This window comes from Cebidichthys violaceus, unplaced genomic scaffold (genome assembly GCF_023349555.1).
Source record: "Cebidichthys violaceus isolate CVI_PGR_0920_01 unplaced genomic scaffold, fCebVio1.0.p SCAF_7, whole genome shotgun sequence".
NCBI classification, from domain to species: domain Eukaryota; kingdom Metazoa; phylum Chordata; class Actinopteri; order Perciformes; family Stichaeidae; genus Cebidichthys; species Cebidichthys violaceus.
In genome coordinates, this window is record NW_027176927.1 from 5,542,948 (window position 1) to 5,570,462 (window position 27,515).

At 43.5% G+C, this 27,515-nt stretch overlaps 1 protein-coding gene across 2 annotated transcripts in view; it reads right to left on the bottom strand.

Moving 5' to 3' along the window:
• Window positions 1–4,045: 4,045 nt before the first annotated feature.
• LOC137890964 (glutamate receptor ionotropic, NMDA 2D) overlaps window positions 4,046–27,515 on the bottom strand; it is a 46,980-nt gene continuing 23,510 nt past the window's right edge. For both annotated transcript variants that reach the window (XM_068735347.1, XM_068735348.1), the window contains exons 7-16: window positions 24,749–24,954; window positions 23,993–24,161; window positions 22,412–22,565; window positions 21,822–21,947; window positions 20,707–20,936; window positions 20,192–20,352; window positions 18,401–18,470; window positions 18,168–18,285; window positions 13,774–14,009; window positions 4,046–12,837 (exon numbers count right to left, since the gene is read on the bottom strand). In XM_068735347.1, coding sequence (XP_068591448.1) covers window positions 9,652–12,837; window positions 13,774–14,009; window positions 18,168–18,285; window positions 18,401–18,470; window positions 20,192–20,352; window positions 20,707–20,936; window positions 21,822–21,947; window positions 22,412–22,565; window positions 23,993–24,161; window positions 24,749–24,954 — 4,656 coding nt within the window. In that variant the 3' untranslated portion in view covers window positions 4,046–9,651. The remainder of the gene's footprint in view (window positions 12,838–13,773; window positions 14,010–18,167; window positions 18,286–18,400; window positions 18,471–20,191; window positions 20,353–20,706; window positions 20,937–21,821; window positions 21,948–22,411; window positions 22,566–23,992; window positions 24,162–24,748; window positions 24,955–27,515) is intronic.

Sequence of the window (27,515 nt, forward strand, 5' to 3'; positions counted from 1 at the left end):
AGGAGGAACATCCAAACATTTCAGAGAGTGGTATGAGGACTGAGAATCTATATATACATTACACCAGTTTAATGTCAGGTATAATGTTGATGCCCCATGAGTTAACAACCTACAGTAAACTTCCCCATTTTCTTTAGTACCCCTATGTTGTAGTATGTTTCTCTGGCATACTGCCTGACTTTCATCATGGTTTTAAACCATGTAAAGTCTGCTGTTTGATGTACAAATGTGGCACATTGTGTAAAATGATATTATTCAGAAATGTTTTTGGTCTGTTATGAGGGGAAACTTTAAATACTTCCAAATATCTTGCTCTATAATTGCTAAATGTTCCACTATGTTTACCAGCTAGTTGCTAACTGTTTTGGTGTGTTGTTTGGTGCTGAACAGGTAGCGTACAGAGAGTCTTTTCCACAGAAAACAGCTGCCGCTGCAACTGAAAACAAGTTTTTAGAGCGTTGAGGGTGAAACAACAGTTAAGTTGCAGGCCATAAAACCCAAAGAGGCTGAAAGACTCTGAAACGCTCCATAGAGCTGAAGGGAACTGCAGTCAGGTATTAATTCTCTGGGTTCAAGTTCACATGATCCGTTTCTAAAATATAAAATATTGATTACGATATTAATATTTCATAATTTTGTATATATTTGTTTCTCTATTTACATAACAGAGTTTGGTTTTATCTGTCCACTATATTTTTTTACCTAGAGAAATTAAAGATTTGTGCTTGGCCGATGCTGTCTCTACCAAGGTCGAGGCCTTGAGCATAATGAGTTTGGGACCGTGGCCAAGCCGATAGATAGATCAGCAACTAACATGAGTAAAGCGGGCATGTGAGCTGTAACGTATTACTATTCACAGTATGTGCAAAATACTAACAAGAACGCAAAGCCTCAGCTGTAGGCTGTAAAACCTTTCTTACTTCTGCAGGGAGGAAGAGAAGGTTGTGAACAAAATTTGCTCAGGGGGAAGGATGAAAGCAGGAGGGCAGGAGATTCAGGGTAAGAGGGGCGATTGGATAATGAGGCGAGTGGAGAACTAGGTAAAGTCTGAGGATATCTTAATTTTCATCCCAGTTTTCTAGGATGTATTCCCTTTGGGTAGGTGGCATTACACACACACACACACACACACACACACACACACACACACACACACACACACACACACACACACACACACACACACACACACACACACACACACACACACACACACACAGGCAAACAAGGATGTAATATAAATAATTATGTTGTCCTAGACGTGGTGGTAATGTCGCTTCAAAAATATTGGCCGCATCATACAGCATACTCTCTATCTTAAGGACTGCTAGCACACAAAGCTATTCATTCTTTCCACTTAATATTCTCACAATAGTTAAATATTACACATATATATATATATATATATATATATGCATTTACATAAAAATGTTATTTAAATTACTGTACAAACATACTCTGTTTATTACCATTACAACTAATCAATCAGCCACAGATTGTTAGAACTGCTCCTCTAACTTGCCTGTTATGAATGAGTGATAAAAAAGCATGTTAACATACAAACAGACACACATGCAACAGAAACAAAAGACACGTTTGTGAACTTATTCTCTCTCACATAAACACACAGACAAGACAAATAGTGTGGTATAAGCTGTGGGTCAGTTAGCTAATTTGTTCCTCGTCATGGTCCAGTGTGGCTCATGTGAAAATGGCGGAAGAGAGAGATTGGCTGTGAAGCTGGGGGAAAAATACATGAGATGAAAGGGTGCATGTTTTTTTTTTTTCCCAACTTCAGAGATCAAGCCGATGGGTTGTAGAACCCTGCGGCGCTGCACGCATGATGAAAGGGAAACAGCGCTCCCCCTCCACATGTACTGTACGTGTGTGAGTACAGTGTGTGCAGATATACATTGATGTCGATTTGGGAATTCAATACATATATTTCTAAAAACGCACATGTATCATATGTAAGAAAGATGACAGATTCAACAAAAGCATAGTGAAAGAAATAATAAAGAAATTATCAATAAAATGCAGTTGAAAGGGAAGGACAGACTGATTTTAAGAGATAACCAGAGATAGAATAGAGCGGAGAATAAATGAAATGACAGAGTCAGTCAGGGGAATCAGAATTGAAAGAAAATCAAAACAGAGAGACGAAGAGGAACTTGTTATTGGCAGAATACTGAGAGAGATGGAGGATGAGAGGTGCAGGAGCGCAAGGGCCACTGCACTGCATAGCGAGAGACGGCGCCGGTGTTGCTAGAGAGAGAGAGAGAGAGAGAGAGAGAGAATGAGAAACAAAAGCAGGAAGAGAGTGAGAGAAATTGTTAAGCCCTGCACCACAGACATGCGTTACAAATCCCCAGGGACCCGGTGGAAGATCAGTACGGGATCAATCTGCTGCTTCAGGACGCAGCACAGTCCTTCCATTCATTTCCCACACGCCATTCATAAGTCACTGTATTGTGTGTGTGTGTGTGTGTGTGTGTGTGTGTGTGTGTGTGTGTGTGTGTGTGTGTGTGTGCTTGTGTGACCATGAATAAGTGACTGAGGACGAGGTGCTGTAGGAGGGAGGAGAAGGGAGATGAAGGGGGAAAGAATGGAGCAGGTGGGGAGTTGAACAAAGATAGATAGCTGTGTTGGCCGCAGTTATTTATCAACTGACCAATCTAGATCATGCATATTTTACAACTTCAACATAAAAGCAGAGCTGAGCAGCATTCACTAAATATAATGTATATTTAATCAAATCAAAATTGTATTCCTGTTTTTTATTTGCATAAAAAAGCTCAAAAGCAAATCAATCACTGCTGGCATCTAACTGTGCCCGGCTCAAAGATAAATGACAGAACACAATGCGAGTGATAGAAATCCCACATGGCAGATCAAGGATCAGTTTATCCCCTCCACTCTCCGATCATAGCCATTAGAGAGAAAAGCATAACACTGACCTCAGATCAGTGTTTGGGGAGACCATGATCCAACTGCCTGTAACTCAATCTTATTAGAGCGTTAAGTAATTACTGCATGTACACACAGAGGCCTCACAATGCAATTAGCCATTAGCCCATCACACTGACAAAGCATGGCTAATTAGAAGATCGTAGGCGCACAGGAAGCAGAACAAAACATATTTAATATCCCCATCAACACTCTCGCACAATATCATGTGTCAGGTACTGTTTAGATGTTTTGTCATGCTTGGTTGCGCAGTGTAAAAAACCAAGTTGTATTTGTGAATACATTTAAAAATAGCTTTGAGAACCAGACAAGATATTTTCCACAAAGGACGATGAAAGTTAAAACTATTTAAAATTCAGTTTCACTTATCTCTCTGTGTTTTCCCCTCTAATTCACCCCAAAACAACCACAACAAAACAAAAAAATAAAGCATAAAGGCTATCACTGCAAATATCATTCAACACAGGTCTAAAGATGTCTTCGGGAGAAGCTGCATTAGGGTCAGGTCTGTTTAAAATTCTGTTCTGATCAGCAGAAACATCTGTTTGTTGTAGTAGAAAAAGAGCTGGTCAGGTGGCTCTGACTCGGCCGCTGTTGACTGAGGTTGAGAGTTGAGGCAGAGTGTTAGGTGTGTTGCTCTCTTTGAGGGTGAAAGAAGTGGATTATGTTAGGTCAGCTCCGGCCAGATCAAAGCAAAAGTCTGACAAGAACCGAGAAACTTCTGAGAAATATATGCAAGCAGGCATGCGCACGCACGCACACACCCACACACAAATGCTGCACACACACACACACACACACACACACACACACACACACACACACACTTTGGCAGAGGACTGCCTGTCAGAATGCCAAAGAAACTACTCTTTGAGCTCTCCATAAATTTACTTTGAAGGAGTTCTGACTGGCTAATAGCTTGTATGGAAAATACTGTCACAAGAGAAAACACACTGATAGACACACACACACACACACACACACACACACACACGCCCGCATGCCACAATCTCAAAGCCCCTTATTTATAATCACAATCGTGACAAAAGAATTGGAAGGAAACACAGCACCACTGGCATTAATTAAAGAGAATCATATTTTATGAAGCAATTCTCAGGAAGTAAGTGCAGCACTGACCCTCCAGCCCCACCCCAGACAGACAATGTCAAATAAACTAACACATTTAAATTAGGGCATAGACCAGACCAGTCTGGGCTAGGAGCAACATCACCCTACTAGCAACCCGCCATAGCAACCCGTAAGTAGGCCTATAGTGTTGGCGAGGTTACTAGAGCAGAACTGGGCCTTGTACAATGCTGAAAACACACACACTGGTTTCTGTGGGTATATGTGCCCTGTCACTGTGGTAGGATAAGCTTTTCATGGTGCAACATGCAGACCCTAGACCTGGTGAGTACAACGTGTGGCACTCCTGTGTTTCCGTGATATAATTCATGGCCGATTCAGCCAATGAAGACCCTGTTTGAATTCTGGAGCACCACACGTATTGCTTCCCAGGTAACAGGCCAATAGAGGGAGGGGATGAGCTTGAGGCTGCACCGGGATCTCTTACAAACTCAGAAACTAGACTGGCCTGGAGCACACTGCACTAGGCTGGACTGGACTGTTCAATACATACAATTTGACCAGACAGTAAATGTGATAAATCAAAGCAGATAAGGACAACAAGGTAAATCAAAAGAGGAGCAAGTCAGCAAAGTAAAACAAATTGAACCTGACTACTCTAAACAGGAATTGATGGATCAGAACAGGCAGGACAGGGTGAAGCAAAGTGCAAGACTATATCGCAAACTGAAGAAACAGATAGCTTAAAACAGGCGGAACAGTGAATGTACTTAACTTCCTCCGCTAACCAAATCTGTGAACCAAATTTTACACAAAAGACTCTGCGTTTTCAAGAAATTAGAGTAGTTTCAGTGTGTGTGGCCTGGCGAGCATTGTGTTGTGAAGCCACACGTGTGCCTGTGTGGGATGATCGGACTACTTGAGGCGGTGCTTTAGATTGCAGCTTAGTGAGGGCTAGAGAAAGATGAGGATCATTGGCTGAGTGATGTACGCATTGTGTGTTAAATATGCATGCACAGCAAAGTGTGAGTGGATGAGTTTTTCAGAAATAGCAGGAGGGGAAAAAACAGAGGGAGAGTGAAGGAGAGTATTACAGAATCATGCTTCAGTGTGCTTTTTCAAATGATTAGTGCTCATGCAATACAAATACGGTAAATGTACCCTCTCAACATAAAACACACATTCAATACTAGAAATACACAAGCAAAGACACAGTTGTGTGCCGACTGGTTTGAGGCTATCAGTGATATGGAGCTTTTGGGATTACATGCAGGGCATCACAAACTGATGATTTACAGATTAGGTGATTAACATGATATGAACACTTTATCATAGCCACTTCAAGCCAAACCAGTCCAGTCTAGATCAGCATAGACAGCAGACACTTCACCACCATGATGCCCCTCAGCACTCTTCCAACGTGAGCTTTTGAATAGTTCCCCTTACACTGGTTAAGGTCGGGACTGAGCAAAGAGGAGCATAGCAGATTTTGACCAGTGCTTTGGAGAAAGTGAAGGACATTATGCTATATTACCCAGCAGGCACCAGGTGGTGGCGGTGCGGAGGACACCATGGCAACGCCATGAAAATGCCATGGCAACACCATAGCAACTGTGGCCTCATTTGCTCGCTGGTGGTGTGGTACAGCCCAGACTTGCTACAGTGGCATGGTCGTCAGATACACACTTCAGTCACATAAGTAATAGTAACATTGTTCATTAATTATTTCATCAATCAATTAATTGATCATCATCATCAACAATCAGTCAAAAGGAGCAAGAACACAGTATCTACTGGTCTCTGTTTTTTGCTAAGTGAGAGACAGACAGAGGGATGAGCTGATTCAAAAAGAAAGTGATCAAAGGAAAAAAGCAAAAGGTCAATGGGCGGGTTAATTAACAAAGTGGTGTGATCACCGTATGATAAAACTTTAAAAGAGGAGAGGTGGAGAATGCTTGTTAATGAAAACCAGAATGAGCTACAGAGGAGAGCAGCAGAAAGCAAAAGAGACAGCAGACTGTGTGAGAGAAACATACTGATGTGTAAAAGCAGCGAGTGTGAAAAAGTAATGTTAGGTAGTACGAGAGGAGTGACAGACTGATAGCTATAGTAGATACAGATGAATAGAGAGTTTAGACTTTTACTTGTCTTTTTTGTCACAGGCACTAATGTCTTCACAGTCATATAGGAGGAATCGAAATTCAAAAATGATTTCAGTGTCTAGAATCGCTACAAAGCTAAAACATTTAAAACTATTTCATCTAACACTTCCTCCAAATATACCAAACTTAATATATATATATACCTGTATGTATATATATGTATATATTTATTTGTACATATATATTTCTTTATAGATAAATGATATAATTCAAATGATAATTGAATACAATAAAATATCTCAGTTAAATCACAGTATAACATGGTACATTCTCAAAAACATAGTATATTTTAATATATTCTTTTTTCTTAGCATAAAATAAAATAAATAAAACAAAAATAAGCCAGAGGGTTTTTAAGAGTCACTTCTGTTCATGCAGTCACAGACTTAAGTATTAGCGCCTCAATAGAAATCAATAATGCTCAGTGACATACCAGGTTTAAGCCCTGTTGATTGGTTGAAAATGATTGTGTTCAACTACACAAGAAGCAGTCGAACTGTTGCGGTGGTTTCCACTGTTGGGGTGCAGAGTAGAGCGAGCTTACTACCGAACTGAAAGGTGGCTGCCCTGGGTCCTAAGCATTTGCTACAATTGAACTACACAACCCTTCCATCATAAATCTCTTTGATTTCATTCAGCTAAACATGCAATGACTCTGGGGCTTTCCAAAGGATGGGAAACGGCAAAAGCATTTCTCTAAAAACAAAGTTTTTAGATGTTGTTTCTCAAAAATATTGCCCCACGCAGACTTAGAAAAAAAGCAATCCATGTGCAGATAAAAGGTACAGTCTGCCCTCATTGAAAGACAAAGGAGAAAAAGGGGAATTGAGAAGGTCAACTAACCCTTCGATCTGTGACGACATGCACAAACACAACGCACAGTCCCTCACATAGCAGGTCAACACCCCCAACCCCAACCCCCCTCCTTCTAGCCATTATCAACAGCATCCAAAAAGCTACAAAGTCTAAAAGTAGGTGTTTTTTTGCTACATCATGTCAAAGCTACATTCAACTACAATAGAAGAAGAGCTTGGCTGTGGCTGGTCTTAGTGTGAGAAATGAGGTGGATATGTTGAAAATGGAGTGTATGCATTGCAATGTTGGCAACATTGGCACAGTTTACACAGTAGATGGCTTTTGGCACAGCTCACAGAAGGTCCAATGCTACAGTTCACTACTCTCCCTTGAACACATAGCATTTTGTATTCATATTGGTCAGCCAGAGCCAGGTGCTGTGGACTTTAACTCATTTATTACAATCACATCTGACCAAATTAGATTAAACCAATCCCCCGAAAAGGAAAATCAGTGAAGATGTGGAACATCTGACTCTTGCTGAAACAAATGATCTAGAGGAAAAACAATTACAATGTCTCAGATGCAAACAGATGTGCCATTGCATCGCTGTCACATTGAAGGTGGGAATATTGCTCAAAGTCAAACAGTCATCTGATGATCTTGATTACAGGACTTATTACTGACTGCATTCAGTCAAGTCTCAGCTATTGTATATGCACCTCAAATCGGAACTTTAAACATTCACAGTATATCGTTCAGTCTTATTTGCCGAAAGGAAATAGTCAAAGCACAAGATCATTACCTCACTCATCTGTGGTACTTTGTTATTTGAACCTTAGTAACAGTGAATTTTATTGTCCATAATAGCAACATGAGTTTAACATCAAGTGAATAGTTTTCCACACATCAGCAAATTATACTACCTGTAAATTGTGCGGTTACAACTGTGGCACGGATGTCTGAAAAATACAATGAATGTTGTGCTTCATATAATCCATCATCTACAAACTCTGCCAAGGTACAATATAGAAGTGAAATACAGTAATATCCAAAGAGAGCGTTTACAATGCACTGCACTTGGTTTCAATAATTCCTCTGAATAAATCCTGACTGGCCACTTTTATAAAAATAATAAAGTTCATAGCTGCACAGCCTTTGCTCTGTATCATGTAGATACAATTATTAAACTTACCACAAGCCTCTTGTACAATTTTCTCCAAAGCGTACTTGAATAGTATGCAGCCATCTAGTGCCAATCACAGATATTGCACCATTCATCCCCTTGATCCACTAACATGATGGTGAATTATGCGTTGTTCACATGTGGAAAGAAACAACGGTTCTTTATCTATGAAAACAAATTACTTGGAAACAAATCTAGCTTTAAAGCTGTTGAGTGGAAATTTGGCACTGCTATTGGATCATTCCCACTTCCAACACTAGCCACATCCAGCCTCCTCTTTATTAAAACACTAACACAGTGAGAGAAATATATTGATAGAATAAAAAAGAGGGCATGGGGAGAAAAGTCTGAGTAAGAAAGAAATGAATAGACAGACAAAAAAAAAAATCTGCTACATGTCTTTTTTTGTTGTTATTGTTATTTCTCTTTTTAAAGTTCAGTTTGTTGTTCAAATACTTTGATACTCAACTGTGTTCGAGCTCTGGCTGGAACAGAGGTGACATGACAAGCTCCAACAGGGAGGAGAAGGAGGTTCCTGTTCAATCTGATTGGTTAAAAGGGTTTCTAGTAAAACATGACATCACGTAGATGGTCCTGGGGTAGAGCTAGATGGGTCTGATGGTTTCAAAGGAGGTCAAAGGGCTAATAACTAGCACTGTCCTCACTGCCCAGTGAAAGGTGATCAGGCAGACAGAGTGCATGAGAGAGCTGACTGCATTGCTTTTCATATCAACTGATTTACAAAAGGGAAGAAGAGGGGGCAGTCTCTCCAAGACCAAGAAGCAGTCCACCAATCCAGTTCAAAAGCCAACAGCCAATGAGGACAGGCAGCCAGAGTCTATTGACTAAACACTGGCATCTTGTCATCTTTTAGGAGACGGTGGGTCTCTCCACATCCCACCGAGTTGTGTTCTCAAAGCCAGAGGGAGGGAGACGTTTTGAGCATATATCTGTGTGTGTACGTGGGTGTGTTCGTGCATGTCTGTGTCTGTGTGTACAAATATGACATCATTACTCACAAGCTGGAGACTACTCTTATCCATAGTTGTGACTCGGGGAGGGGAGGAGAACCGAAGATGACATCACAAAGCTCAATTCTGAGCGGAGAAGAAGTTCAGGAGCTGCCGCCCCCAGTGATGCAGTATCACCTTCACTCTCGTCATCATGCGAACCATCCAAACGGATGTAGCGCACCCTGGTGTGGCGTCTCACTGTCGCCCTCACGAGAACGCTTACAATGGAGCGGGTGGCGGTAGAGTTGCTCTCACACAGAGTACTGCTAGCAGTAGAACTACTGTCCATACTAGTTCCTGCAGTGATGGTCGCTAATTGATTACCTATGTTCACCAAGGCAGCAATATCTCTGGTGTCATCCCTGGCTCCAGCTGCCATGGCACCATGGTTCTCAATAGCAGTGGTGCTTGCTCCCACGTCTCCCTCTCTCCTCTCCCCCTGTCATACCTCGCTCTCCAGGCTGGAGAAGTGGGCCGACCCTCGACGAGAGCACAGGCTCTTGGCTTTGAGTGGCAGGTGTGGGGAGTAGAACCTCCGTGGCTGTGGCACCGAGCGCAGTCTCTGATACTGGAGTTTGGCACTGGCCGAAGCCTGTGCCTGGCCTACCATTCCTACCCCTGCTGGTGGTGAGACAGAGGATGAGGAGGGCGGAGGCGGGATGGGCATCGGTAGGGAGGTGGGAGACATGGACGGTTGGGGTGGCGACGGTGAAGGCTGAGGTGGATGGTCTGTGGGCTGTGTGCTGAGGCTGAGGTTAGATTGGCTGCCTGATTTGGCCTGACTGGGATCTGGTTTCGGGGGCAGAGGCTTGGGGCGAGAGCCACCGCTGAAGCTGTGGCAGTGGGGGATCAGCTCTTCCTGGCTATGGGAAAGCGCCGTGGCTCCTCTCTTGGAGTGGGAGGTGTGCGAGCGGCTGTGGGGATGTGGGTAAGGATGGGGTTGGGGGTAAAGGCTGCAGGAACACATGGTGGCCCGTCCTGCTTCTTCCCCTCTGTTTCTAGCTCGTCCCTTGCTCTTCCCTCCTCCACTCTTCCACTTTTTCTCTCCCTTCACAGGGATCTTGTCCATAGACCAGTATCTCCGAGGTGGGGGGAAGGCTGCGGGGGGTGGCGGCCACTGTGAGCCAAGCCCTCCACTCCCTCCCCCTGAGCCCCAACCTACTCCTGGTCCTGAACCCCAGAAATCAGCACCAATCCATCCCTCAGCCCGAGTTCCTAGTAAGGAATCATCCCGACTGTTGATACTGCCTCCTTTCTCTCTGGATGGGTAGGTGCCAAAGAACCAGCCTCCTCCCCCTATGCCTCCTATCCCCGTGCTGCTTCCCCCTGCACCTCCTTCCCAGTATCTTTCAAAACGACCAAACTCCCCTGACGAGCCCTCATCTGAATAACTGTCCTCTGCCCTGGCCCTGTCCCTCTCTGACTCAGACACTGCCCCCCTACCTGCTCTCCTTCCCCTATCCCCCACCCGCCCTCTCTCCCTTTCCTCCTCTTCCTCATCATCATCATCATCATCATCGTCATCCTCAGAGTCCCACTCAGGGAAGGAAAGCCCTTCTCTTGTCTGTGCTTTCTCTTTTTCATAATGCATTAACAAAGGACGCCGCTCTCCGACTCTCCCACTGTCATCTATCCCACCACTTCTTCTCCGCTTGGAGGATGGAAGGAGTGGGTGGAGGGATGTTGGAGGAGTATTTGAATCATCACCTCGTCCATTCACCCAAAATTTCACAGATGCAGGGAGTTTGTTGAGGTTAGGGTAACGCTTATTGGTGATACGATGTCTAGAATGAGGGCGTGAGGATTTGGGACGCCTCTCCCTGCTTCTGCTGCTGTCCTCTTGTTCCCTGTCATTGCCTTCATCTCCTTCTCTCCTTCCTCTCTCCCTCTCTCCTTCCCATGAGTCCCGTCCCTTCTCCCCAAATGTGCTCCGATACTGCGCAGAGAAGGAGTAGTCTTGTATTCCTCCTTCCCTCTCTCCTTCTACCTCCCCTTCCCTCTCTGGCTCTACATCTCCCTCTTCTGGCTCAGAGCGTCTTCCCCCAATTGATTTCTTCCTTTTCTTTGTCTTAAGCTCCTTTTTCTTCTTCTTTTTTACCTTTCGCCGCTTCCTTTCTCTCTCTCGCTCTCTTTCCCTTTCTTCCCTCTTTTTCCTCTTTTTGTTCTTTTTCTTCTTCTTCTTCTCTTTCTCCTTCTCTTTTCTCCTCTTCTTTTCCCTTTTTTGCCTCTCAGCATCTCCACCCACTCCACTCCTCTCTCTCTCACTCCAGCTTGCCCACCACTCTTGGAGCTGAGACAGTTGGCTTCCCCCTCTCTCCCTCTCTCGTTCCCTTTCTCTGTCACCCCAGGATGTGCGTGGTTTCCTGGGGGGTATGGGTGGCGGCAGGCGTCCATGGCTGAAGGAACGAGGCCGAATGATTGAGCGTTCCCTCTCCCTCCCCCTGCCAAGGAGGAGGCTTGACTCTTCCGTCAGCTCCTCATCGTCATCATCATCCTCTCCATCTATTCCTCCAGTCCTGTCCCGTGTGCTCCTAGAGGAGCTGTAAGAGTAGGTGGGAGAGGTGGAGCGTGAAGATGAGGCAGATGAGGACGTGGATGTGGATGAGGTGGTCGACGAAGAGGAGGAGGACGTATAGTGCAAAGATGCGGAGGGCGAAGGAGGGGTGTAAGAGGGGCTGAGGGGTACTGGCACAGGAAGTGAGAGCGGGGGAGAGAGGGGGCGTGCCCTCCTCCCTCCTCCCTCCCTCACTTCATCTCGTGCTCCTCCCCTCCGCCCCAGGGGCAGAATGTTCTCATACAGTGGCCCTCCAGGCTCTTTGGGCTTCTTGGGCCTACGCTTCCTCCAGAAGGATGAGGGGAGAGGGGGAGAGGGGTGTGGCAGCGGGGGTGTAGGAGGCAGAGGGGCCTGACTCTTAGGCGGCAATCTCGGGGTGCCCAGAGGTTTAACGGCCCCTTTCCCCTGACCTCCGTTGCCACCTCCCACCACCCTCTTCCCCACCCCGTGGTCCATGCCCTTCTCTGAATAGAAGGCCACACTGGCTGGAGGGGGTTGGGGGTGGCCCCTTGGCATAGTCTTGGGGGTCTGGGACCCTGCCTGCTGCTCCATGCAGGGCCCCAGTCCCTCAGGGTCAATGGGACCATAGTATCTCTTATAGCCGTCAAGTCCCCCACCTCCTCCAGCAGTTGGAGCCCAGTTTGGTGGAACTTTCTGAGCAAAGGGTCCCATGTCAGTGATGGCCCCCCTTACAGCCATTGGGTTGGTGGCTGTAGCAGATTTAGGCAGCCTCCAGCGATCCACCACAGCCAGTCTGCGGTCTGGCCGGGGCAGGAAGCTGGAGCAAGGGAGGGGTGCACCAGCAATGGGGGTGTTAGAGGGACCCAGTGCTGTCCCAGAATGCACCACGGTGGGAGGAGAGCCCGGTAGAGGTGTTTTGTAGACGGGCTGCGGTTGCTGCTGTTGCGGTGGTTGCTGCTGTTGCGCCATGGCAATGACTGGATTGGTCATAGATGTTGAGACAACATGTGGCTGGGACGGAACTGTGACCATTGCTGTGTGATGATGAGTGGGCAAAGATTTAGCTCCACCTGGTGCTGTTTCATCCTCAAAGCTACAGCAGCTATACATGCCCTGAGAAAAAGAGAGCACAAATCAAGACCACAGTGTCAGAGACAGAGTCAGAGTTTATTAGCAAAGTAAAATAAAATAAAATGTATTTCCTAAAATGTAAATGCAGGAATATGTTGGCAAATAAATGTAAAAACATAGATGCAGAAGACTGCAGATATAATGCCACACATGTACAAAAGGCATTGTATTACTGTATGTACATGAGAGAGCGACAGAGAAAGAGGAGAGAGGAAGATATTAAAACAGAAACCTAAGTAGATTCAGTTTTCAAAAGAAATGCAAGATTGCTATTTTTCAGATAAACATCCAATGCTATTCATAGTACAGTTGTGCATTGTTTGGTTAATGGAATTGCATACATAAATGCATAAATTACAACCATAGTGGTGAAAAACGACAAATTATTGTCAGTGAAGCTACAATAATCACATGCACATGGTGTGGGCTGTTTCTGTCAAGGTCACTGTCAAAGGAACAGGATATCCAGGGTGTGAGCGGAATTGAATTTCAATTAATCTCCCGAATTGACTGAGTGGAATTGAATTGACCCTGGACCTCACACTTTCTAACACTCACACTCAGTAACGGATAAGGGCACACACAGGCATGAACACACATGTTCTCACACAGTGTTTGCACAACATTTCTATTCCAACCATGTTGTCCTGTTATAGAGTAGCATAGTTTTAGAGCACTATATTGTAGAAACACCCGGTTGTTAACACAAAAAAGTTTTTGATCGGTTTGAGCGGATATTTGGATATACAACTTTACTAAAACACTTAACAGAATGTCTGCAAATCCGCAAGACATTTTTGTGTGCCAGTCCTGAAAAAACACTTTACACACACACACACACACACACACACACACACACACACACACACACACACACACACACACACACACACACAAAGACAAGACAAAAACACTTACCCTGCTGATTGCCAAGAGAAAGTCCAATTTGCCAGAACTGGTGGCCATGCAGTGGCGAAGCTTCCAGTAGACCAAATGTTCCCAGGCAAACACCAGCAAACTGAGGCCCATAGCCACCAGCAGCATGTAGAAGACCCCAGCCATGTTGTCAATATCCAGTTTACTGCTCATCACCTCAATTTTGTCATTATGGCAGATACCTGATAGCCAGAGGCGCTCCAGCATCTCAATCTCATCTGGAAAGGGGGGTATGAGGAAGAGAAGCAGGAAAAGGGAAATAGATGAGTTTAAAAGGCGGTAAAAGTAGAGGATGAAAGAAGAGAGACAATGTGGAGAGAGCAGAAGAGGATCGAAATGCACAATCAAAATATAAAGTAAAGTAAGACAGTACAAGAGAAGAGAGAGAGGATCGTGTGAGATACAAGAAGAATTATGGCTCGGGGAGTCTAGGGGTTATTTCAAGGTTGTAGAGACAGACAGAAGACAGTAAGGGACAGGGGCAATAGATAGTGACAGGGGCCACACAGGGAGACAGAAAGGCTAATAATAAGCACTAAAGTACAGGTCTACGGTATTGCTTGCTGTTTGCCCATTATCCAATGTGACTTCTCAAGGTCAGAGGTCAGTACACAAAAAGCAGCACTGTGTCCAAAGTAACAAAGAGGACGGAGCCTGAGACAGAGAGAGCGAGTCCAAAACAATAAAGTAGCGCTGAGAAGTAAAATGGCACAGACAACCTAATCTCAACGTTGTAACCCAGAGTAAATGAGGAGAGGAGAAAGGGAGACCAGGAGCCACAGTGAGATGGTTGGATAGGTTGAACAAGCATAGAAGAGAGGGAGAGAGGTAATGAGAGAGTTGGGAAGAATGTCTCACAAAAAGAGAGGGCCCGGAATTCTCTCTCTGTCCACGAACGCATCAGGGGAAATGAGACAGACAGAGAAACAGAGAGAGTTAGAGGGAGCTGGAACAAGGGAAGCAGAGATGGAGGACGAGAGGCTGAGATTGTGTCATTATGACAAACAGCGGGAACACTCCTCAGTTTGGAGAGGATGAGTGGAGGGAAAGTGGCAAAAAATTTGACGAGAGAGAGAGAGAGAGAGAGAGAGAGAGAGAGAGAGAGAGAGAGAGAGAGATGATGAGAAGGGACAGAGACAGAGGCAGAGGGAGAAGATCATAATCATTTAATTGTGCTGGAGAGATGGTCAGAATCTCCATCAAGGTGGTAAGCTCTGGGAGATTCAAGATTCCACTCTGTTAAACTACCAGGAACCAGCCAAGACCACTTTACCCACCACTCTGCCTTTTCACGTATGATCTCACTGGCCTACCGAATCTGAGCTGCCCTGCTAACACCTGTGATTGGCTGCGCGGGTTGCTGGTGTAACCATAGTAATGGACAGCCAGAAGATGCAGGATGTGATTCATGATGAAATTAAAGAGCCGTATTCTCCAAAAGAACTCATAATGACATAATGTTTCACTAACACCAATAGAAGATGAGCAGCACTGCAGTAACCAGGTCTGCAGGTTGCATTTGATTGCATATTACAGTCTCTCTTTTTAAGTAAAACTGCTAAAGCAGGGTTTAAAAGCTGACAAGTCAAGCATCCACTCGCACCACTACACTGCTCTGCGAAAACTCAGGCTTTAGCTTTTCATTTGTGCCATCATTAGCTGTGCTTGCGTAGCATAGATGAAGCCGACCTAGTCATCTGTGTGATCTGGCTAATGTGTCTCCTGTAGAACATCATTAGCCAATCAGCCGTGGCCTCCAGCTACAGCAACAGATGGACACAGTGCTACTGCAGCCCACTGGCAGACTCAGGTAACAACTCCCTGTCTCACATTCATTCATACACACACACATTCCAAGACACAAAGGTCTGTTTTTAAGTCCGGAGCGTAGCCCCATTGAAGAGGATTTAACGGTGTCATTGACCTTCAGTAGCAGCTGTGTGTCCAAACAGGAGTCTGATGTGAAAACAGCAAGTGTCTTAGTGAAGGGTACAGATAAACAGGTACTCTCATGTCTGTCCTCCACTTCACAAGACCCAGTCGAATCCTTTCTCTAAGCTCTAAGTCTCATCTCCTGGCTTTCCTGCCATTTGACTTCCAATGATTCATCTTGTGCTTCTTCGTCTCCCTCTTTCACAATCTGACTCTTTCTCACCGTGCCGGTTTCTTCCCTCCCTTAGGCCTTTGTGATGGCAGTTGTCTCTACCTCTCAGTCGCAGCCAGCTCAGTCCTGCCAAATCTGACAGGTGTGTCAAATCCACACTCCACCTCTGTCGTTTCTGGCAGGTCAGGTCAGGTAGAGCTGGCGCACTGCAAACACAGAGCTGGCATCCACCACAAAGGCATTATTTAATAAAGGAAACTGTATTTGTGTGTCTGTGTGTGTATGTTAATGTGCAAGTGCCTGCATGCATGCTTGCATTTTTCCAGATATGGCATGATGCCAGACATGTCCAGAGATGCTGAGCTCAACAGTTGTTGAGCAGTAAACCATGACCCGTATAATCCTGTGCTTTTATCATAACATGACAAACCTCTCGGCATTCATTGCAAGATTTCTGAAAAAAAAAAACACCCTTCCAGCCAAGAACTGCAAACCCATATTCTCAATATTTTTAAATATCTACCCACTGAATAATATATTCTAGGAATCAAAATCCTGACACCATGCAAAAAATAGAAGTGGATCTGATAAGAAGGAAAAGGCAAATCTTGCCACTCAGCAGTTTTGCCTTTATCACGATGCAAGTTGTAGTGCGATCAATGGTCCTTCTCTAAAGCTGTGGTATGAATCACCAGAGGCAGCAACAAGGAGAACAATACAGTCACAGGGTTGACAAAGCAGTGGCGGACTCTTCTCTAGTGCCCCTCTAATGCAGTTGTAAAATGATATGATTCAACATGGCATGGTACATAATGATGCAACATTGTGACATGATGTAACTCGGCTGAAGGTGTGATGCCTAGTCCTTGAGCCACAGGGCGATTGTTGAGATGCAGCCTTTGAGGGCACGCTGAATGTGAGCCCCCCCCCCCCCCCCCCCTTCCCTCTACATCGAAACAAACTAATCCTCTTCCTTAGTAATCCACTCCAATAATGCCTGCCTACAACGAGAACCCTCAGCATCCAACGCCAGCCTGTAACTAGGTCCATCCAGCGTACACAGCTGATTTTAAGGGCTTTTGCTACACGGAACAGAAGCAAGGACAAGGGAATGTGCCACGAATTAAAAGAAACAACAGACATAGCATGTCAAGGCTGTCTGGGCTCTCTGTTTTCTTGCGTACACACACACACAACCTTGTCCAGGTCCAACTATTCAGCTCCAGACGCTGTTCTTATTTAATAGATCTTGGCACCAAATTGGCATTGTCAGTGTGTAAGCAGCTGAAGTGTCCGTGTGCCAGAAACAGCTAAAGGGCTTTGTCCGCCATGCCATAAGAAAAGCTGATTTAAAACACAAGGAAAAGCCAAACAAGCAGCATCCGATTGAGACAATAAATGCGTGCGGCGGACTGTGTAAAATGATAATCAAGTATTACTGTAATGACAACTATTGCTAAAAACAGATTCTGTCTGTCAAAAACAAGCAACCGTCCTCGCATGGATTAATCCTAGACACAAGTGTATACAGCAGACAAACAGCATATTAATCATGCTCCCATATTTATTAATAATCAATTATCTGATCTCTTTTATATATATATTTGCTTCAGTGCACTCATTTCATGTTCAGGGTATTTTCAGGTGTTTCTCTTGAGTTATGTTTTTTCTCACTTCCTGAGTCAGGATCAGCTAATTTGCAATGAGTGTAAATCTGTCACCACACAAGTTGTGATCATGTCTTTTTGCAACATTGACTCACATATGTAAATCCCAGTTGTTTTTTTTCCATTTATAAGCCCAAGCAGGAAGAAGGGAAAGAGAGTGAAAGTCTGATAGATTGAGAGGAGGGAAAACGGGGGACAGGCATGTGCATATTCACCAACAGAATCAAGTAATGTCTGCAATGTCTGCAACCAACAAATAATATTCCTCTTGCTCCCACCTCCCCTTTTATTTCCTCTCCTTTCTAGTAGCCAATAAAGATACCTACAAACCTCTTAACCATCACCATCAGCCCCCTCATACACTCCATTATTCCCTCACAATTGAAACACCTTACAGCCATCGCTCTCTCCACACCTTGTACTCCCCCCATCCACTTCACAGCATCCTCTCATTCATCTACCCCCTGTGTCCTCCATCCACCCCCCACCCTTGTGCTACTCTGTCGCTCGTTTCTCTGCGCTGTCATTTTACCCATAACCTTCCCTTTGCCCCTCCATTGTTCTAATTATTTTCCTCTCTTCCCTCCCCTCCCCATAGTTCTCACCATCTCCCACCAGCTGCAGAAGGGCCAGGTCAAGAGGACGTTTCCAGCGTGAGTTTTTGTGCAGGGCGATACCGTAGCCTGTGGTGGCAAAAACCTTCCCCGAGCCTATGGTCATCACCTTAGAAAAAGGAAAATGTGCAGATATTAAAAATAAAAAATAAAAAACTGACCAAGAAACAAAAATACATGACTCTAGTATGTAAGCAAAAGTGCCTGCGTGGGTTAGTACTCACCTTACAACCTTCGTCCTTCCTGGCCATATAGTTCAATACTGCAGCATCATAAATAAAAGCATCCAGTTTCCTGTAAAGGGATCAAGGGAGAATTCATTCATCATTTAATGGGAGAGAGGGAGCGAAGGGATGGAGAGACAGGCAGGGGAGGAGGTATAAAGGTGGATCTCTGCAATGTACCTGGGAAGAGAGTTAGGGTGCAAAAATATACTGCAGACATGCACACAGAATGATAGAGAGGGCATGAAAAGTTAAATCATAACAAGAAAAAGGGAGGATGGGTGGAATAGTAAAGCAGGCTTGGTAAAAAGAGTGAAAACACAAGGAGAATAAAATAAGGCAGAGATCAGGGAAAGATGTGTGAGTAAGAGGGAGCGGGAAGGTGGTGGTTGGGGAGGCGGAGGGGAGGAAGATGGGGATTTATACGTTGCGAGGAGCGTAGTGACAGGGAGAGAGAGAGGGGGGAAAGATTTACACACTTCAGGGGGAAAAGACATGGGAAAGAGCCAGAGAGTGATGAGGATTATAAAGTTTAAATACAGACACACGGAGAAAGCACACTGGGAGGGGAAAGAATGGACCGAAAAAGAGTAGGAGAAAAGAGAGAAATGGTAAGATAAGAGGGCAGATGAGGCGTGAGAGGAAAGAAAAGATAAGCACTAAGGAAGAGAGTTTCTCATTTCTGTGCATGTTAACACAGAGTTATAATTGTGGTGTCAAGGCAATGGGGAGGGAGAAATGATGACAGAGGCTTAGGGTAAAGTAAACTGGGATTATTCAACACATGACGGGTGATAGAGATTCTCCTAGAAACTGAAGAGGGAAATGCTGCTTGCACTGTATGTTTTTTGTGTGCGTGTGTGGGTAAAGGTAGAGAGAACGTAAAGGTGAGAGAATCTGTGCAGGAAAGCAGGGAGTGTGACAAAAGATGTGAAACGTTAGTCAGAGTTGAAAAAAATGTCACTGTGTATTATGGCCTGCTAGTGAGAGAGTGAGAACAAAAAATCATGGAAAAGAATGGCAGCAGGTATGACTCTGCCAAAAACAAAGTCATATAATAACCATACATGTTGGGTGATTTCTCATGGGTTGTTGGAAATACAGTAAATACTGTAGGGTTTGTAGAATGGACATTGTGGTGAGGTTGTATGGTCAACTGCTGTTTCAGCAAACATACAGTAGTCAAGAAATCCTATGTTTACGGTGGGTAGTCAGTATGAGTTTAAGACAACAGCAAACCATCTTCTTTGGACCATTTAGTAGCACTGCATTGCATCTGAATAGCAGTAGGGATTTATCAAATTTCAGCAGCCAATTTTTAAATAATTGTTATTAAACGTCTAATCACGTCAAACCTTTATAAGAGCTTTTTAAACAAATTTCAGCATATTCTACGTATTTTCATCACCTTGTACAGCAGAAAAAATATTTTTTTTAAAAGTTGAGTTTAAGAAGATTTTTGTTTTGGAAACATTTATTTAAAAAGTATCCTGTATCCTTTATGGTCTGTTATGTAAATTAGGTCTTTTGAAATGGAGCAGTACTTAACATTTTGTGATGTGAGCATCTTGGTTGTTGTCTTGTAAGCTTATACAGGCATATACTGTACATTTTATGTCTCATTCAAACAACAATATAAGTTAATGTTGCCTGAAGAAAGCATGAACAATTTTAACAACTTCCTTAATCTAATAAACTATAATTTGTCAAAGCATGTGGAGAAAGACAAAGATCTGGCAGGATACATGTAAATGTGAGGGAATGAAAAAGCTTATGTGGTAGCAGACAGACCCGGTCTTGAGGTTCAGTATAGCGTCCTCCACCCCTCTCTGGTTGTATTTGCCCATGTACTGGTGCATGTCTGGATAGTTGGAGCGGATGTTTTTTTCTGTGCTCCCGTTGGGCACCGTGCCAAACTTCAGAGGTGGGTACTGCTCCTCGGGATGCTGAAACTAGCGGAGCAAAGGGAGGCAAGGGAGGGAGACGGAAGGGGCATGAGACACACCAGCCTGTGCACCAATCTGTCTGACCTATTTCTGTCCACTTTCCAGACTAACTTACAACACTCTGTGCACAGTCATATCTTTGAAAAGAGAGCAGTCTTTGGACTTAAAGTAGCATTTAGAACTGTCTTTAAAGTATTCGAGAACTGCGGTAATTGAGTTACGTAAAATGAGATTTTATTCATTTCTAAATTCCTGTGCTTTAATCAATTTAACATTCAAATGCACAGGATTTGGCTCACTCTAAGACTTTAATTCTCCTTCTACTCTCCCTACTTAATCAGTATTCAAGCAATGAGGTACCTTCTTGTCCGAGAGGCCAGACACTGTGTCAATGTACTCCTCCTGGATCATGAAGGCAGCCAGGTTAGCAGTGTAGGAGGCCAGAAAGATGACAGCAAAGAAGGCCCAGATCAGCACCATGATTTTGCTGGTGGTTCCTCTGGGGTTCTCCACTGGCACAGAGTTGTTGAAGACAATAGCCCACAAAAGCCATACAGACTTTCCTATAGTGAAAGTAGACCCTCCAGCCTCTGTCCAAAATGATGACGAGGGAAAAAGAGAGAGGGAGAAGAAAGAGAGTGTAATGAGTGGTTGATACAATAACTTTTTTATACGACAGCAATCCAGCCAGTACACCGCACAATAGAGTATTCAGTAGCGTGAGACTGCAGATGAAGCAGTTGATTCTAATTAAACTTCCCCTAATGATCTGTAAAATAGGTTTACTGTATATTAAAATACCTAGCAGGCTTTTTGACACCGAAGCTCAAAGGCGGTGACTATACGTTTTCGAGGATGGCAGCTTTCAATTCAGCTGCTACGTGATCTTACAAATGATTAAACCACACGGTGCAAATCCCCATTCAAAGAGCTCAAACACTTCCTTTATATGACAGGAGTAGAGGAGGAAGGAAGGAGAGAGAGGAGGGTGAAAGAGAGGGATGTATGGGAGGATGACAGAGAGGTAAAATTATGGAGAGCACAGCAATCATGCAGTAAAATAGGCAAGTCGGGTTGGGTATTGGACCGAGGCATCAGGCATACTGAATATCACAGGGATACAAACTATGCTCTTGAATAATAAATGGCTGTTTCAATATCGAGAATACTTGGATGCAGTTCAACATACTGTAGGTATAATTTCCTCTTCGCCACACTTGCAGTTAAGGATTCAGGGCAGCAGATTCAAAATGTCAATTGTTTTATTCTGAATGTGACAACTGCCCAATCAGACAGCATGAAGCAAACTCAATAGAAGCAAAAAAGTTCATCATCATGCTATAATTATAATTTGAAATCTTGTAACTACATTCCAGGAATGTGCTCAATGTTTGTACATTTGATCCATGAGGCAACAGCAATGAAGACCCATCCATCAGACTGGGAAAGACAGACAGCTAAGATCCATCACTCACTCTTGCCGTTCTGGAGACTGCGGTTGTAGCCCACAGGGCTGAAGAACTCAAAGATGAAGACGGTCACAGCCACTACGGTCAGGCACATGACGAACATCATCACCCACACCGCTGGACTGTAGGGCTCTTTGTACGGAAACAAGAGAAGATTTAAATGAACACATAACATAAGGACGGTTTTGTGCTGCATTATTAAATTATCATTATTACTATCAATAGAGGGGACAATAAAGTTTCATAAACCTAGCACATTATGTACTATATACACAGAGAGGAGCCTTGTATGCAGACAAAATAGAAACCATTGGAGAAAACATATTCTCCAGAAGTCCATAAAAACTGTTTTTCTTTTAACAATCACCTCAATGCAGTCTATAGACCAATAACTGCTCTCCCACTGGAGCCTTGAGTCTGCTGACGGAGTGAAACTACAAGTTGGGAAGACACAAGCAGCTAAGAAAAAGTAACGGCTAATCTAGATGTAAGGACCAGCAGCCAAAGACCGAGGCTCTTTGTGCAAACTCAACACATTACGATTAGATTAGATTCTGTACATCAGCTAGGCGCCACACATAAACACAGCCTCTTACCTAAGAAAGCGGAGGGTGATACAGTTCCGTTGCTTCGGGAGACCATGACACTTATCCCCGTCTCCACAAAAGGGACAGAGAAATCCACGACCTCTGACCGCTCCTCATTGATAGTCAGCGAGCCAATGGCCATGTCGGCCCGCTTGTATACCACCTAAATGGGACAAGAGAGAAATCTAATTATGGGTAATTCCTGTGGCGGGGACAGACAGACAAAGACAATCTTTCACAGTTCACTAAGGTTTATTTCCAGGTGAGATGGTGACATTTCTGCACCCTGACCCTTTGTACATCCTCAAATGTGCCTGCATGAGAAAGGCCAAGAATTCAATCTGGTACAAATACTGAACACTTGTCTCTTGTGCATCTCTTTAGCATACAAAATGAGCTAGGGCCCTTCTCCTCCCTGCCACCATCTAGAAAAACCTGAAAACCGCTGTGTCTGCTGATTGTACAAGTGAAATGTTAATCTACATTAGACATGGCACAGCCGCTCTTCAGAGCAAATCAGCAGAAAAATGAAGCGAAGTGGAAAGCCAAGCTACCCCCCCCCCCCCTCAACTTTGCCAAGTCTCTGGATTACCTGATCAAAGAATGGCAGGCTTTGGAACATCTGATCAAAAGACAGACATTAGTTTTAGAAAACAAAACTCAAGTGTCCTTTTGTATGTGAAAATAGATTTGACAGACAGCTCTGGCCCCGGCTCAAGTTATAAATGATAGAGCAGGAGAGCGCAGTGGAACTGTTTTGGAACCTGTGACAACTGGCGTTTGGCAAGTTCCCTCTGGGACAAAGATAGAAACAGCGGGCCGCTTCAATGAAACATCAGCCCCCCCGTATCGATCTCTGTATGCTTGTGAGCATGTGTGCGCGCTTGTTTGTTTGTGTGTGCCTCTTTGTTTTTTTCTGCCAGTATCATGAACCTCAGTGTGTTTTGCAGAGAAAATATCAAGGACTAATCACAACTAGCCAGGGGGTGTCTGACAATGTGTGAGTCTTTGTGCTTCTATGTGTCTCTGCAGAGATACTGTGGGGAAGTGTTTGCAGGAGAGTGCGTGTTCACGGCATATGTTAGCCACCATGCTTCTCCATCTAATTTGTGTAAATGTGCATTTTTTACAGTGTTTGTGTGTGCACATGTGTGTGTGTGTGTGTGTGTGTGTGTATGTGTGCATGTAATAAATGGCAGCTGTCTGATTGCTGGCAGTGGTTAAGTGGCCATAACTCTCACAGCGATTGATGTGACATAGCGTTTGACTGGTCACCCAGGACACATGAGAATAGGCAGAGGAATGCTATGTGGCTTGTTGCAACACTAAAAATGCAACACAAAATATGCAGAGGCACAAATATAAACTCACACACAAAAAAATCTCACAGTCATACACAAGTGACAAGGGATCAAACATTGAGAACACATTGCTCAAAAATCAGACAAGCATAACCACCGGCACATATCCACACACACCGACACCGACACACACACACACACACACACACACACACACACACACACACACACACACACACACACACACACACACACACACACACATGCACGCACACTAGCAAAGACTTGCCTCTCCAATCATGCCATTCCAAACCCCATCAATTTTCTTCCCATGTTTCCCATTGGTCACTAAGTAAAGGTCATAGGTGAAGCCGACAATCTTGGCCAATCTCTTGAGGATGTCAATGCAGAAGCCCTTGCAGCACTGCTTCATGGGAGCTACACCTTCATGGATAGCACTGTGAAGGAGACACAAAGAGGAAAAAAATAAGTAGAACATCTACGTAAAAGTGTCAAACAAAAAGCCTACTAAACTGCATCCTGGTTGGTGTGTAATAGTGTGAATGGAAAAGAAAAGGAGCAAAACAGAATGAAATGGTCACAGAGGAGGAATTTTGTGGCCCGGCATTTGGTGACAGGTTTGATCGACCAGTGTAGGATAGGTGCTGTCATCCCCTCAGAAGCTGATGAACCATAAAGCTCCACTGCGGTTATATCTGATTCCAGACTCCTGAGTCATTCCACTGATCCTCGGGAGAGCAGTCTGTTATTGATCATGGCCAGGGAGTGAAGAGACCACAGTTTTGATAGGTGATTGATGTCACCTCAATTGGACGGCATCATGAGAGCTTAGGAACTACATTCATAACACTATTAAAATAGTAGAAAGGCTACTATTTTGTTTTTCTCTTTGATTTCTCTGAATTTTCTTTCGTTTCACTACCACTTGTGAAAATTATAGTTTTCGGTGAAATCATGGAATAAGTCAATAACATCAAATCCTACATCAAACACATCTTTGTCTTAAATCCCCAAAAATTCAAACCTGGCATTAAGTGGTCGTCTGCAGGGCACTGAGTCCCGGATGCAGGTCCCGGATGCGGCGTCTGCCAGCTCCACAATGACAAATGGCCTTTCCTCCAGCGTGACAACGCGCAGGTGCTGAGCGTCGTCAGGTGGTTTAAGGAATGGCCCATAACGGGACCAGGCTGGGTACCGAAGCCTCAACACGCCGTTCTCCCACCAGCCTACCTGGGGGAACGGAGAAAAGAGAAACATTACAGAGAGGTGGAGCACACAAACACATGCATTTCTATCACAATCAGTTAATATAGTCCACCTTTGTTTGTACTGAGAAACAAAACCAGGTAATCTCAACAAACCAATTGAACACAGAGCAAGTTTCAAAAAGACACAATTTAGCCTTGTCTCAAGATACAGTAAAAAAAAAAAAAGTGAATGTACTTTGTATTTTACTTAAAACTTCTTATTTGTATAATGAGTGATACTAATTACATGTTCATGTCACATCTTCAACTTATGTCTGTAATGTAGTAGCTTCACTGTATCTATCACATATCATAAGAATTCAATTTAAGAAAGCTACAGAATAAATTTATACAAAAAGAGCAGGACAAAAATTTAATTTCAAACTATTGTTTATTTGAGGTGTTAACCAGATAGGTGCTCTTATTATCTTATTATTTATTATTTATTGGAAATAAGTCATTCAGCATGAAAAAACATAAAAAAAACTACTTACGGTCTAAAGAAATCTAAATGTGGTGTTTACAAACAGTAAGTAGCAATTTCTGCATCGTATGCCTTTAAATATAATCGTTAAGCCTATTTAGTTTTATAATGATAAAAATACCATAACCTTATACATTTAGTTAGACACAGAGAGGGTAAACACACCACATTAACACCTATAACATTATACAGACTCATACAAATGCCCTGCAATAAACAGTGTAGTAGGCTTAATTTTGCATGGCACAGATGGAGGAAAATAAATTGTAGAATAGTGAATCACCAAGATGACTATAGAGATGGATGAACATCTCTCTAACAGTCTCAATAAACACTGAATATAATAAACTTCATAAAGGTTGCATTTAATGCAGGACTGTGGTACCGGTTTGAATTATATTGTACAGGTATTATTCAAGTTATTGTGCCCACACGCTCTTTTTTTAGAACACCAGGCCCTAAATATTCATTGTTATGTGGGTTGGGAGCAATTACCTGAAACGTTTGCGCAAAGGCTACACTGATTGATGGGATTACAGTAGTTATCAAGATTTGTTTGTACTAGTCATTTATTTTGGTGTCAAATTTAGACATTGCCATGTAATTACATATAACAGCTTTAGGAAGTATGAAAGCAAGTAACTCTCCAATTCGTCCCTGCACAAACAATGGGACTTATTGAGGTAGCTGTGGTAAGCAGAAATACACATTTCTAACCTGTAGGCTTTTTAATAGCCTGGAGCCAAATTTTTATGTGACACACTCGGATCAAAAAGCATTTTTACAAACTGAAATAGCACATGTGCAGAGAGTTGACTCATGTCTACAGATGCCATTTTAGTATGATTCTTAAAATCTGTCCGGGGATAATGTTGTGAGACCACATTGTTCTGTGTCCACTGTTGACCCAAAAATGTCTGTCAAGCATCCCTTTGACTGTGTCATTGTTTTCCCCTTATTTTTGCATTGTTTGTATGCTCTCTGGAAGTGTTGGATGCTGGATCTTTGCATATTCAGACTTTTCAGAGCAACGTGAGGCAGAACCACACCCAAGAAGATTCAGTCTTTTTTTGTTGTGAACCTTCCTCTTGTAACATCACTTGACACACGTTGTCATGATCGCCCCGATAAAAGTCTTGTCAAGTGTAACTGAGGCAACATACACAAAAGAAAGTGTGCACACATACTGTACACTCATGCACATACATACAGAAATCCATATGTATATGCAGACACACACATACAAACATACATGCATACATATATATATATATATATATATATATATATATATATATATATATATATATATATATATATATATAAAATACTTTAGCAGGCCAGTGGAGAAACGCAATGTTTGGCAGCTCCGATCAGCCTGCCTTTCTGTTTAAAGCCAGTGTAAAGGCAGGGAGAAGAGGAGGCGGTGGCAACAATGACAGTATTTCGACTGCACTTCGACCGCAGCTCTGCATCAGACGTTCAATCAAAACACACTCAGGGAACACAGACAGAAAACAGATAGAGCCTACAGGAGAACACACTGCTCTCTATCAGACAAATACCCAGAAAAATGCACACGCAAACATCAGGAGAAGAACAGCTGAAAAATACCACTTCAGACTACTCAAATGGATGGAATATTTTAAGGCAGAGAAAGTATTCTGGTTTTGAGCAAAAGTTTGAGGGCCGGGGACCACTTTTAACAAAAACCTATCCTTTAGCAGCCATGAGTGGCGTTAATACATGTTCATTAAATTACAGTAATATCCTTGAACATTTAGCTCTGTGTGCTGTATCCGCAGCTGAAACAAGCCATGCTAATGCTGGACAATCTTCAGTACTAGTCTGCAGTGTTTCAGTAAGCTAAGCTGGGTCCTCCCAGGCTCTAGGTAATGGTGCAGTCATTGTAAAGAGAACATTAAATATTCAGGGAGAGCCAACAGCGTGGATGTGCATAATAGGCAGATACAGGCATCTTATCCTCATTGTGTGTGTGTGTGCAATAGTGCAATAGGGTTTATGCAAGAAGGGTGAAAGCATATGTGTGTAAGCATACG